Here is a 14,906-nt window from a genome sequence, read left to right as displayed (position 1 = left end):
TATGTCACAATTCGAGTGGTCCGGGTAAACAAATAAAGTCGCTACCCTATTCTTCTTTCTTCCTTCTCTTCTACTACTGGACCATTGCTCTTGCCCTTTTCTAACCTACCCCAAACTTCACGTCACATTACCCGAAAAATGATCTTACGTCTTCCCCCCCTCCCCACCTCCCCACCTCCCCACCTCCTCCCAATCTCATTCTTTCTATCTATAGATCTCAGGGTCCAACGCCCCAAGGGGAAACTCCAAATTGCCAAAGCCCAAACTGCATGCTTGCCACGTTCATTCTTAGTGAACCGCATATCGATCTGACACACTAGGATAACCCACGTGGCAATGATGAAAAAGCACACAGTGTGCTCTCCACGTTAAACTCCTCCTCCACAGCCCCAGTTGCGTAATTTACCAAAAATAACCCTTTATAAAAAAAAATAAAGAAAAATCTTTTCACCGACCATTACCCTTCCATTTTTTTTAACTAACTTAATTAATTTAGTAAAAAGTAAAAAAAAAAAAGAAAACAAAAAACAGCGAGATTGTCGCGTTCATAGATTCAAGTAGTCATGCTCATGCCCGCTTCGAGGAAGCTTCGTCTGTCTTTCCTATTAATCTTCCTCGATCTCATTGCCTCGAGAAACTTCCGCTTGGGAGCAGTGTAGACGTGCAGAGATAGAGATAGAGATAGAGAGAGAGAGGGGGGAAAGAGAAAAGAAAAGACTGAACCACCACAGGAACGGTTTCTTCCTCGCCGGCGGTTTCCGGGAATCCGCTTACAATCCTCGATCACTACTCGCCTCTTAAGTTTCCAGGTAATATGTCCATTGATGGTTTGTTTTATTAATCCCTAAAAACAGAAAAAATAAAAAACAGAAACAGCTAAACACGGAAGCGATTGAGCGAACGAAATGAATCGGAGTTTTCTTTCTTTTTGATTGTTAGTTATATATATATATATATATATATATTTTTTTTTTTTCTCTTCGGCACTGGTTTGAGACGTTGTGACGCCGGACTGACAGGGCCGGTGTCATCTCTCCTGCGACAGTCTCAACGAAATGGCCAATACTACGAGGGGTTCTTCGTCCTCTTCGTCTCCGTATCATAGACGGGTCGACATGGAAACTGGAGGAGTGGATTACTTCGAGGAAGATGAGAACTCGTCTAGTCCTTTCGATATTCCTAACACAAAGAACGCTTCGTTGGAGCGACTCAAACGATGGCGGGTGAGTTTTTCTTTTCGATATAGAAAATGTACTGTTGTTGCAATGTGGAATCTGTGCTTTTTTTTTTTTTTTTTTTTTTTTTTTTAATTTTTTTTAATGTTGTTTGAATATTGGAATCAATGGCGTGTGAAAGTTATGATTTGTTATTCGAGGGTTTTGTTTATTGATAATGTGGTATATTTTTGGAAGTTTTAATGTGGAATGGTGTGGTTATTGTTATTGGAATTGGAATGGGAATGGATGGAGTAATTGATGTTGGGAAGAATTAGGTTTGAGATGGGGAGCAAACTAGGGTTTCATGTTGAGTGATAAGTGTTTACTCATTGCTCCCTAGTTGTAACAATGTAATTACCTATTGGCGACAGACTGATAGATTGTTATTTTTTTCCTTTGTTGGAATTATTAGCAAATCGACGGGGTAGAAATTTGGGAGGACAGGAACTTATGTAACTAACTTTGTGGACCATTGGGGAGGTTGTGCTAATATGCCCAAGAAATAAATTGATTATAAAGGATATGGAAATGCAATTTAAGGTAATTAAACAAATCATCAATCAAGAATAAGGATTTGGTTGGGGAACGATTTCGCTTCAATTCGATTAGTGGAAGTTTTAGTGAATCATTCTTGCCCTACAGTGATCCATCAACTGCATAACCAACAAGTTGCAGAAGTGGGTCACTCAATTGACAATCAGGTGCTTATTGAGCCCTTTGCCTCTTGCCTGGCAATCCTTCACTCTCCTGGTCACATAGCTAAGGAAGGAAAACAGCCGGGGTGAACGCTGGTGGCATGCTTAACACATGCAAGTTTGACGGGAAGTGTTGTTTATAGTGGTGGACGGGTGAGTAACATGTAAGAACTTGTCATTGGGAGGGGAACAACAACTGAAAAGGGGCACTTGTATGCTATATGTCATTGAGGAGTACTTAGGCTTAAAGTGTTGTCCCCTTTCTCATGTAAAAGAGATCAGAATTTGAACACGCCTCTTAGAAAAGGATTTCTTCCTTCAATAAAAAGGAAATAAAAACAACAACCTGCAATAGCTGGGCTCAACTCCAAGGCACTAATCTCATTAGATAGTGGCTACAAGCCTACAACGATAACAGTAGCAACTGAGCTTGAAGAATCAATAGCACCAACGATAATCCTCTACCTCTCGGCAGCAAAGAAAATAAAAACAGACAACCCTTGATTCAGCTTGTCCTCTACATCTCACCCAAGACAAGACATGAAAGACGATGTGAACATCGATTCAATATCAACAGAAATATACTACGATTGCAGTAGATCTTCATTCAACTCACAAAAAAAGGGGTTACTACAAAAGTGAATCGTAAACCTAGTAGCAATAGCAGCATCCAGAAACCAAGCAGCAAGAGAATTGTTAACAGAAATCTCTGATCAGCAGCGGCAATATTTTTGCAACACCTTCGATGGCCCTCGATGATGTCGCCACTATGGCAGAAAGCAACATCAAAACCCAGAGATAAGAACTAAATCTGCAAATCAACTTTATAACAAAATTCAGCAGTCCTTGTCGATAAGAAATCTTACGACAATGAGAGACCGAAACAGAGAAGAACAAAGTAACACTCACCAACAAACCTCTTTTATTTTTTATTTTTTTTTACATTTACAACACAAAACTACTTTTTCGTCGTCTTCTTCTTCTTCTTCTTCTTCTTCATGGCTCTGATACCATGTAAAGATTTGAGAATCAGAATCAAAGAAGAAGAAATAAGAGAGAGACAGAGATTGGTGTAACTTGGGAGTCACAACCATGTGGTTGGTTCCTCCCCTTTTGTTCAATATCTAGACTACCTATTACATAGTCATAACCCAAATAGGAAAGTAGAATGCATAATCAAAATAGGAAACTAACTCTAACTTAGCTAACAACTATCCTAAACCCAACAGGACACTAACAAAGATATATCAAATATAATCCCACGGTATGGAGGACTATGGTCACCTATAGCCCTCCAACCGAAACATGCCCTCATATCTAACACCATTAGTATAGCTTCTAGATCCCATAATGTTAGGGACCCAATTTTGGAACGAATGAGAGAAAATGCTGGGTGGGTAGGCTAGTGGATGTCTATCCATAGGGAGTGGGCTTGCTTTAATAGCTGTACCCTTTCAAGGGACTCCATATATTTGTTATCTCTACTTCCTGTTCTAGCATCTTTGAAAAGCGGAATCCAACTTATCCTTTAAGATTCCACCTATTTACAATTTTGCCACTAGTCTTATAAACTTAAATTATTTACTATTTTGCCACTAATCTTTTGGGCCCATAGTGATTCCAAATAGGGTTTTTACCACAAGATTGATATCAATTTGGTATCAGAGCCAAAATTCTTCTTATCCTAACCTTGGTGGCCAAGAGTAAGATTACCCAATAGTTTAATTCCTATAAAGAAACATGCAGATTGCCAACCTCATAGATCGTGTTGATACCCTCGACATAGCTATGTGTTCCATCTTGATGATGATGGCATCCTTGTAAGCTTTTATTGACTGACTGGTGGCTTCAGATAAAAGAAAGAGCCCCTTTAGTCTGGGGTTTCTTCTAAATCCATTCCACATGGCCTGTCTCATGTTGCACCACCGCCACATCTTACACCACCACCACCACCATATGGAGTTGGTTGATATGATGATCCTCTTTATGAAGCTGAAGGAGGAGCAAAGCTCGATGTCCTTGATTTTTATGGGGATAACAACCTAAGGTAGTACCTTGATTGGGTTCACAATTTGGAGATATTGTTCAAATGTTACGGGTTGACTAAGGCCATAAAGATTCTTGATGTCAGACTAAATTACCAAGGGTTGCAACTAAGGTTTGATTTCCAACATACAAATCAAGTATTCAACAGAAATTCAGATCTAGAGAATAAGGCTGAATAGAGGAGATTTCGATTATGCAGGAACCACAACTCAGATGAAGCTGAAGTTTGGATTGGATTGAGATCCTATATGAAGGAACAAACCATTAAAAGATGAACAAATTCTGCCAGCTGGATTGAGAGATCTGCTGGTTGGAAGAAAAAGGAAACTTTTGGTTATTTTTCAAGAAATGGAATTGGAAGCGTCGGATGATCCTCAAATTTGGGGCCGAGTGGTCCTTCTAAGGTCCTCAACAGACCCTCAAAACCAAACATCAATCAAAGATCTGGTCTGGGAGTTACGCACTTGAAATTTCTTCCGGGAAAACCTTGTAATTGGAATCGATAGCTTTTGTGTGTCTTTTGATCATCAATCTTAGAGGGCTTCATTATCACTTTTTAAACAATAGACATATTATAATTAAAAAAGAAATAAAGGGACGAGGGTGAAAATTGATTGCAGAAAAAGGGGCGTAGGGGAATGGCTATCTTAGCCTGGGTCTCTCACCCTCAACCCTCTCAGTTGATGAACAACCAATCTCAGGCCATAGTAGTAAGCGGCTCACAAACCGTTTCATTAATCAATCCATGTCTTTGTGTTACAACAATGCCTCCTTATATAGTAGAGGCTAGTGACTCAATACATGATAAGAAACTAAAAAAAGGAAACAAACTAAAATTAGAAACCTGTTGACTTGAGATAGAAAGTTCCTAACGAATAATAACCTGCTCATGAAGAAATAAATGAAGGATATAACTAGAATTCTAAAATACTCAAAATATAGAAATCTTTTTTTTATAATGACTAAGAAACACAAAATAATTACTAATCCCATATAGGACTTAAATCCCCAATATTTAGGCTTATAGAATTGACCCAATACAAAAATAAACCCAAAAATATAAAGCACATGGATCATAGTTATCAAGGCGGGAAGGCGACCGAGGCGTTAGAGGGTCTTCCGAATCGTTTTGGTGATAGGGCGGGCATAAGGCATCACCTTATCAAACAAAGTGTTCTAGTGTGTGTGTGTGTGTTTTTTTTTCTTTTCAATGTAACCATTTTATTTGGCACAAATTGCATATTAAAAATTATATAATTCTACTTATATGCTAAATAAAGGTTAAAGATTCATAGCAATGCAAGATATTCATCAGAAAACAACCCAATAAAGTGAATAAACTAAGTAAGTTCATCTTTATCATAGCATATAATATAACTATGAAACAACATTATAAATATACAAAAAGAGGCTGCTAAAATATGTAAGTATTTATTATACTTACCTTTTTGATACCAAAATGAGTGCCTAAGGTCATCTACTATATTTCTACTCATGTCAGTTTGATTAGGTTGCAACTAAGGTTAGTATTTCTGGAATGGGAAAAGAGAACCAGGAAAGAAGAAGAATGAAGAAAGAGAAGAAGGGATTAAGAGAAGAGGAATAGAAAGAAAAAGGAAGAAAAAACAGATGAGAAAGAGATCTCCGTTCAGTAACAGAGAACTGGAAGAAGAGTACCTTTCTGGAGACGGAATGGCCTGAGGAAGACTCGCCAGAGCTGGAATTAACGGAGGAAGGAACACTGATGCCCTAGTTCTCCCAAACGAAAAAGAAAATAGCCAAAAGAATTTTGCGATTAACGATTTGTTCAACCAAAGTGTGGTTTTTGACTTTATATAGACTTGATCCCATAGTTCTCAAGTTTATAGAATTCCCATAGGCTTGCCAATCACAACAAAAGCTATGGGATCTATAGTAATACATTGAAAAAAAATAAAAAATAAATAACAAACAAAAGCATAAAAGGTGTTTGCCTTGGACGTAAGGCATATTAAGGTGTCATAAGCCTTCATCTTAGTCATTAAGGCGGTCTCCTTACGTGCAACACATAAAGCGCATGACTGCCTTATCCTACCCATACCGCCTTAATGCTTTGGTGTCTTCTTCATAGCGCCTTGACGACGCCTTAATAACTATAACATGGTTCATACAACCCATTGGACGCTCAAAATAACACATATTGGTCCATTCTTGGTCCCAGATTGATGGCTGAAGTAGAATGTGCACCAAAATAGAAATCTGTCCCAAGAACCGAACCACACCTGACCAGGCTCTCTCACAGTAGTTGAATCCCACAACCGGTCTGGACTGTAATGTAGGAATAGGTTACCGTTAACCTATCCTACAATCAGGATCAATAGGTTGTGCATTCATTGACCCTCAAATATGTTATCGATAGCCTTCAACATAAAACCCAATTGCAAGATATAAAATAGAAACTGTAAATAAAAGAAAACAAGAAATAATGGGGAAGAAGGGGAAGGGATAAATCGATTGAGCCTCTCACTCTCCCCCAGGCCTCTCACCCACTCATAGGCATCTCTCCCTCTCAACTGCATCGCACAACCATTCTTTTTTTTTTTTTTTTTTTAACCACACACTTTCTTTTCTCCAACTTGACTTGGCTGCTGCCCTTTTCTCTTTATTTATAATAAAAGTTATGGGTTACAAAATAGCAAGGCTTTGCTACCAAGTAGCTTATAACCAAAATAGGAACTTCTAGAAAAAAGATCCGCACAATTAGTGTATCATGTTTACATTGAACTGCTAAGATTAGAAATCGAAATAGCAACTGAAGATGCCCTAATGATATCCTAAAAATGCAGCAACTGGCTATGACACTGTTCACGTGAACAGTACCGTGAACAGTATTTTGGCCTTCTAATTCTAGCTACCGAAAATATAAATGAATAATCTCAAGATAGAAACAAAGTTCAAGGAGAAAAAAATCTTCTTTAAAGAGTCTTACGCAAGTCAGCAACCTCTTCCAGAAAAATAATCTTCATGCAAGTCAGGAATCTGCCACAATCTCCTTATACAAGCTGGCTATGGCCCACAAGAGCTTTAGCAAGGAAGGAAATCTGGGGAATATCTCTATTAAACTGCTGGTCGAATTTTGGAAATTATAATCCTTACGCATTTTACCTTATTTCTTATGGTTTGCTCCTCAAAATTAAAGATCTGGCCCCTTGGAATGTGCTTGAAGAACCAGCCACATAAGACCAGGCTGTCTCCCACAGAAGCTGAATCCCACAGCGATTCTGGACTGGGTTTTGGGCCTTGTTCCTGCGGCTACATCTTTGTTGGAACTTGTGATCTACATGAGACTGGTTTTGGTCTTGCTCCTGCGATCTATATCGATTCTATTTGCAGAGGCTAAGCTGAAGAGCGCAGCTCGAGTCTAGTGGATCAAACACCAGCCACAGAATCAGACTTGAGGAGTCGGGTTAGTCACTACTTGGGCTGAGATGAGGGAAGCCATGAACGGAAAATCTATCCTATCGACTACAAGCAGCGCATTCACCTCAAGTTTACACAGCTGGGACATGATAGCATGACTATTGAGGAATATGTGGCTAGGTTTTAGTATTTAGCCTCTCCATCTGATTTTGAGTGGGATGAGGTGGTAGTATTCGCATGATTCCACAATCTTTTGCATCCTCACATCCGTGCGATATTAGCATCCTCAACTGCCTACAATGGAAGATGCTGTACATGATGGCATTATTAGGTGGAAGAGAGTCTGAACCGGCCATACACCCGAAGGGTTTTTTATTGATTGACGTAGATCGAAGCATGATACTGTTGGTATGGGGCCTGTGAGCCCCATATCATCAGATAGCTTTGTTGCATTCTTTGTTTTATTTAGCTTCAATTTTGGCATAGATTTAGTTTCTATTTTGGTTTAGATCTAGTTGCTATTTTGTTACTTATTTGTTTCTATGCTTGATTTAGGCAAGCATTAGTTAGGTGGAGATTTGTTTCTTCTTTTCTGTCTTCTTATTATACAAGGAATTCCCTAGCATGCATAGAGATTGTTTAACTTTTCCTTTACTTTCTATTTTGTTAATTTAACCAAGCATATTTTAAATGTATGAGCCATAGAGCTCTCCCACCGATTTAATGAATGAAAAGAGTTTGCTTTGTTTGCTACCGTTTCACTTAAAAGCTCGAACGGTTAGGGAAGGGCAGTGGTCAATTTTTACATTAACACTCCCCTGCACATGCAGGCCTCCATTGTCCTTGCACGTGGTGCTCAAACAACATTTCCTTTTTGCGATCCCTAGGGAGAAGAAATATCGGGAAAACTCTTCCGATGCAAATCCTTGGAGTTGAACACTTGATCTCCTTGATCTGGTATCATGTTTGCTATCATTTCACCAAAAGTTCGAACTGTTAAGGAAGGGCAGCGTGCGTTAATGTATACATTAACATGCTTTGTGCAAGAGATCCCTGTGAGATGCAACAAGGGGAGAGGCCTTAGGTGAGATGCCCTAGTTCGAGAGTTCTTTGTATCTTTTAATTCCCTGTTATCTAGCCCTCATCTAAGAGTGAACCAAGACCCTATTTGAAGCTACCCGTTTTCATGATGAGATTTCCATTGAAGGTTACCAAATTTTTGCTGATATTGCTACTGACTGAGGAGAACATATTCCACCTGCGGATCTGTTTTCTTGAAGATTTCTTCTGAAACCAAAAGGTCCATCGATCTCTCTATCTTCACAACAGTTGCTGCTCATCTTTGGAGGTTATAATCGGCACCCCAAGTCTGCAGTTTGATGATAGTTTGCTTGTATTTAAGATCCTGTTCTGGGGTTCAGTCACTTGCGACTTTGCTCTACATTATAGATACTTTCTTTAAAGGTGGTAACGTAGTTGTCAAGGCATTGCCTAGGAGTCTAGGCATCCAGGTGGCTCAGCCTGGACTGGCGCCTTGGGTGCTTAGTCGTCCTTGCTGGTGTCACCTTGAATTTTTTCCACCATGATTGCCTTGGTTCACCTTGGCGTTATGACAACTATGGGTGATAGTTCCAGTCAGCAGTAGTCTTCTCCCCAGGGAAAGTCATTCAGCAGCCACAGGTTCATGGCATCTTTGAGGCCATACCACCCTTATTCACCTCTACAGCATGGTTTAGACAGACCTCATTCAAAACCAAGGGCTGAGATATAGTGTTTCATATGCAACGGGTACATATATTTTTTCTGTTCAATGTATTAGTCGTTCGGCTGCTTTTGTTGATAAGGAAGAACTCACAACTATTGCTTCGGAAGAGCAATAGAGGAACCACATAATACTTCTGGAGTTATAGTCTATTACGAACGTAGTGAAGTCAACAACAATGGTAAGGATGGATATCAACAAAGTTTTTACATTCTCCTTCCACTTTTGTCTACGCACAGGGTTTCTAATAAGGATGATTGGCATCACAGCACCATTTTCCAAACCTGAGTGAAATGCAACGATGGTTTGTGCACCATGGTAATGAACAATGGTATTTGTACCAATGTCATCTTTGAAGACGCTGCTCGCTAGCTCTATTTAAAGACAAAACCACATCCTAATCCCTACAAGGTTGCATGGGTGACCGATACGAATCTTGAGATCAATGATTCATGTTTGCTCACTAAGATGAATTAGACTTGGTGAGAAAAGGAGATACTATTCATTGGATACGACATAATTCTTCATTCACGGGGAGAATTGTTTAGTCACAAAGTATTTGACCTTTAATAGGGTAGAGGTTTAGAATTTAATCTAGATAGAAATTTTACTACTTGAAACTCAATTCGTTAGTTCTTCAATAAATTAAGTCTATAATGAGAGGCTGATAAATGTTGAGTTCTTTCTGCATGCCCTCTCCTCCTTCATCTTTTGCCTTGTCCTTGAGGTCCTCTCTAGATCCATCCAAATCTCCATAGGCCTCCATGTCATCTCCCCCCTCCCCAAATGCAAATGCCTCAATCTTACCAACCATGCTTTTTCTAATGACCTTGTGTTCTTTTCCAAGGCTGTCCTCCTCTCCATTTCCACCATCATGTCCTCCCTCATCTCTTTCAAGACCTCTCGAGTCTCTGTATCAACCTCCTTAATCCCATCTCTTCCTTGCGGGAGTCCTTGATTCCTCCGAAGCCTTCTTTCTTTGTTTAATGGGCTTCTCCCTTGGTTTGCTCCTTGTTAAATATGTAGGTCTTCCCTTCATTTATTTTAGGCTGACTGCACATCACTATACCCCTATATTAGATTTCATCCGTAAGGGACTCCAGCTCTGGAAGGGCAAGCTTCTCTCTTAAGCTAGGTGTCTGGTGCTTATCAGATTGGTCCTTTAATCCAGTTACATATACTGTTCTGGTGTATTCATACTTCCTCTGTCTATCATCAAGTTGAGGAATCTCTCATGTGCATCTTCCTTTGGAAAGGAGTTGGCTCCTCCAAATTTCTCCACCCCATCTGTTGGTCATCTGTCTGCCTATCCAAGGAGGGGGGATTAGGGTTGAGAAGAGTTCATGAGGTTAACTCTGTGGGCATTCTCAAGCTCATTTGGAGCTTGCTTCTAGGCAAAACTCCATTTGGGTCTTCTTGGTCTATTCTTCTCTCCTCAAAAAGACTCTCTTTGGACTGTTCCCCACTCTAGTGCTTCCTAGGGGTGGTGCAAAATCGTTGAAGTAAGGCATCTTTCTCTCACATCCATTCATTCCTCCATTGATGATGGTTCTTCTGCTTCTTGGCTTGACAACTGACATCCCTCTAGGGTTCCCTTCACAATGCTTGGAGCCAAAATCAGTGTAATCCGGTCAGGCTAAAGACTTCATTGTTGCCTCCATCATCTCCAATAGCTCTTGGGACTCCTTCTCTCCCTCGCCCTCTTTGACATTTGGTCCTCCCTGCCCCCTCCCCCCAGCCATCGTGGTAGAGGTGATAGAGTCATTTGGTCCCATTTTATGTAAGGGTAGATAGGAACTACCCAACCCAGTTAGCATCCTGAAACTCCTTAGGGAAATCTGAAATGAGACTTCGAACATATCTGGGCAGAATTGGGGAAGCCTACGGCTGGCTGTAGGAGAGAGGCTCTGATGGAGCTCAACTTTTGGTTGAATGCCTCTCTTGGATGACCAGATATGGGGATATGGAGTTTGGTTCCCGACTAGGAAATTAATGTAGGCCTTCAAGAACAGCAGCTGGGGGGCTCAGATGCCCGCCAAATTTTGGATTGAGTGGCCTCCATACGGTCCTCATTAAGCCCTCACAATTGGTAAAATGGGTGGCTGCTTTTTGAGATCTGAGGGTTCTTGGTTAAAGATCAAAATAGGAAACTTCTGAGTCCGCTCCAAGAATCAGTTCTATCAGCCTCTGTGAGAGCCCTTCTTTCGGTCGAGTCTCTCCTTTGGGGTGTTGATCAAGCCCTAAAATCTTGAGTTAATCTGGTCAAGGGTTGGGGGGAACTGCTACTTGGTTCCTGCCAACGAAAGGCCACCAGAACAGAATCGATGGGCTGTTGTGGCCTTTGGTCTTCCACAATCGCTTCTATGATTGATTGGTGATCTTTGTAACAAACTCTCAACAAACAAGTAACTGAAGAACAGAAAAGAATAAAGGACGAAAACAGAAAAAAAGGGGAATCGATGGAGTGGTATAGAAAGGTGGAGAAGAAATAAGGAATTGGTATCTCACCCCTCAAGTTTTGGGTATCACACCCCCCTTGGTAACAGCTATCTCAGCCATGAGTGTATAATTTCATTAATTAAAACTTGTCTAACTAATTACAATCAATGGTGGTTCCCTTTATAGCCTTTTACATGAGTGAATTCAAAAAAGGAACTAAAGCTGGAAATAAACTTCCTAACTCTCCCGACTTGCTAACCAAGTAAGAATATGTTAGAAACTAACAATTGAACTAAAAATTGAAACTAGCCTAAGGTACAAAATAGAAACTACTTGACTAACAGAGTAGGAAACTAACTTGGACAATCAAAATAGAAACTAAATCCTAGGCTTTCTTGGCCAATTCGATGGCTGCTAGAGCTCTCCACTTGAAACTGCTTTCCTCCAATACAGGACAGATGGAAGGATCTTCTGTAAGATCCTTTTGAAGACAAAATGGAGGCCAACCCATGCTGATTATTGGGAAGATGGGCTGCTTCTGAGCTGGCCTGAGGTACCAAAAAGGAAGCCAAATTACTGTCAAAATCTTAGCTGAGAAGCTGCTCGATGGAGGAGAATGCTTTTCTGGGGGGGGATCCAAGAATGGAAACAAGAACGGGAACTTGGAGTGCTGGACAGCTGGGTTGATGGTGCCGAAGAGAAGATGAGATGGGTGAACGACGGGAATTGAACCCGCCATGGTGGTAGCTTGCTTCCATTGCCTTAATCCACTTTGCTACATCCGCCCCCTACTCTTTCTAAAAGATTCAATAGATTCTATTTTTAGCATTCATCATTATTTAATTTAGTTTATCTTACCTTCATTTTAAATTTAAAATAAAATGAAAATCTTAGACACAGCTGGGGCTGACAAGAACAGTGTAGGAACTGGTTTGATGGCTCGAAGAGGGCTGGATCTTCGTTGCAAAGCTGGCCAGAATAGGCCAGATCTGGGCTAGTTCTTTGGGTGGCTCAATCCATCTACATCACCGTTCCTCTTCTGGTTCCTTCAGTTCCTCCTTAGCATGGGATTTTGTCCGTTTTCGTAGCCCCTTTCTCTTTGGCACACGATTGTTTATAGATTTACAGTTTGGTGAGCTCTCTTCAACTGCATCCCCACACAGTCCTTTCTTATTCACTGTCATACCTATGTCCCTCCTGCCTGTTGCCTCTGCTGGAATGGAATAGAAGACTCCGACCATCTTTTTTCAGCTGCCCCTTTTCTTCTTCTATTTAAAGGAGAGTTATCTGTAGTTGCTGGCCCTTTGGGAGGCGCATCCTTCCCCTTCAGAGAGAGTGGCTATGGGATTGATATGACCTTATCTTGGAACTACACCTGTGATACCATTGTAAGCTCGCCTTCTGTGCAGCCATCAACCAGATCTGGATGGAGCACAATCTTTGTAGATGGATCTCCAACTCTCACTATTTTGATATGATTTGAAAAATCATCTACTTTGATGTCAACTCTAAGCTTCATGTTCTCCACCACAGGCCTATTAGGGATTCCCCAAGGAATAGGCTTACTGTTGTGTCTTGGGGTCTTCCCTTGTCCACCATTCTTCCCCCCTTGATGGGCCTTTGTTGTATTGCTTTATAGCTTTGTTCTAGTTTTGCTCCCTTGTTTTGGCATTGTTTAGTATTGTATTTTTTCTTTTCTTTCCCCTCGGTCTTGTATATTCCCTCCCCCTTCTTGGTAATGAATTTCTTATTTACTCATCTCCTTTCTTGAAAGAAAAGGATCATCCCGTACGCCTTTGGCAGTAGTGTGATATAAGTATGTAACACTTGCAGCAATTTACTAATCTGTGCTGTTCCACAAGAATACTAGAAGTGTATCATTCTCACACATTCACTCCTCATATATCTTTAGAGTCAGCATAGGGAAGTTCTGACATTTAGTATTTCAATTTCCCTTTTGCATTGATTTACACCTTTATGGCTTCTGCCCAAAGATGGTAGTTGGATGCACCATCAAGTTTAATGACAGTGATTGGGCATTAAAAGGGTTAAAAAGAGACTTTGAATCACCCATGAAAGTAAAACAAGTGACACAACAACAAAATTAACAAGTAACAAGTGTGGAGATCACAAGGCCAACTGCAGATGTGAAAAGAACACTTCAGTAAGCAATCCGCAAACAGTATACCCAACCAACAGTAGAATATGTAGGATATCATCAACAAGATAACTAAACAACTAATAATCAGTTTTTCAAGAGGTCGCAGATATAACCAGAAGTGACCAAACACGGTAATAAGCCAAAGACTGCTGGCAGTGCCAGAAACCAGCCATAAGATAAAACCAGTACCAGCAAGTCTCCGCCCTTCAGATCAAAGACAAAGTCAATACCTAGTAGTGGGCAGATATATTAGACCCTAAGCACGGAAGCTTAGGTCAGTCCACTGCTTGGATTAGTTGCTACAACAGTGGATTAGAAATAGAAACTTAAAAAACAGAGTTAACTGTCAAGAGCCACCAAACCAGGTGAATCCAGTGCCTAGTGCACTGGCTGGCAGCTTCTGCTTGAACAGCAGGCACCAGGAGGTCAGTGGATCGACTCCTGTCACATGGGTTTGTGAGTTTGAATTTAGTGTGTCTACCACCACACCGCATACCTGATCAGCACCAGTTTGAATCGATGTTAGAGACTTGTTATGAAAGTAAACCCTAAAATCTCACATACATCCACTGGTCGGATAAGAAGATAGATAAATTGAATCAAAGGTTGCTGCCAAAAGAGAGGAAAAACATCCAACCACAAGCTACAGTACTGTGTAATCTTTCACAGGCAAGGTGTAGAGGCCTGCATTCCTTCATTGCAAGGCTGTACATGGGTGCATCAGTCTTAATCACCATAGGAAACCCTAGTGTTGCATGTTTTGTCAACTAGGGTTTCACACACAAACCAAACAGCATAGATAGAAAAGAGAAAACTCTAAGAGGACTTTGAAAACAAGAAGATGAAATGAAGTTGTTGATTGTTTAATGCTCTAATACCTAACAGTTTCAGATCTAAAACGACTGAAAATAATGATGCATAAACAAAGAGAGAAGAAGCAAAAATAGAAGGCAGCCAAAAGATGTGCTACCATTTGGAGAGGGTTGTGATAACCTCCAATTGGTAGTGGCATGTATTTATTTTTATAATGTAGATATGTAGTAATTAGAACAGCTCTTAGGCTGCGTTTGGTAATGTTTCTTATTTCAGAAACGACGTTTTGTGTCAAAAACGGAAATTTCAGTTTCTGTGTTAAAATGTCTTTTTTTTTTTTTAACGAAACTGGAACGACGGAACTACCTTTTGTC

General features: G+C 40.4%; 1 protein-coding gene across 2 annotated transcripts in view; it reads left to right on the top strand.

Moving 5' to 3' along the window:
* The first annotated feature begins 564 nt into the window (after nt 1–564).
* The window catches only part of LOC122070759 (calcium-transporting ATPase 10, plasma membrane-type-like), an 89,461-nt gene continuing 75,119 nt past the window's right edge, over nt 565–14,906 (top strand). Inside the window, exons 1-2 of one of the 2 annotated variants that reach the window (XM_042634964.1) lie at nt 565–809; nt 1,046–1,223. In XM_042634964.1, coding sequence (XP_042490898.1) covers nt 1,056–1,223 — 168 coding nt within the window. In that variant the 5' untranslated portion in view covers nt 565–809; nt 1,046–1,055. Of the gene's footprint in view, nt 810–1,019; nt 1,224–14,906 lie in introns of both variants that reach the window. The other variant, XM_042634957.1, reaches the window with a different exon arrangement.

Source organism: Macadamia integrifolia, chromosome 2 (genome assembly GCF_013358625.1).
Source record: "Macadamia integrifolia cultivar HAES 741 chromosome 2, SCU_Mint_v3, whole genome shotgun sequence".
NCBI classification, from domain to species: Eukaryota; Viridiplantae; Streptophyta; class Magnoliopsida; order Proteales; family Proteaceae; genus Macadamia; species Macadamia integrifolia.
Note: the sequence above shows the minus strand (reverse complement) of the source record. Positions and strands in the feature narration are given on the sequence as shown.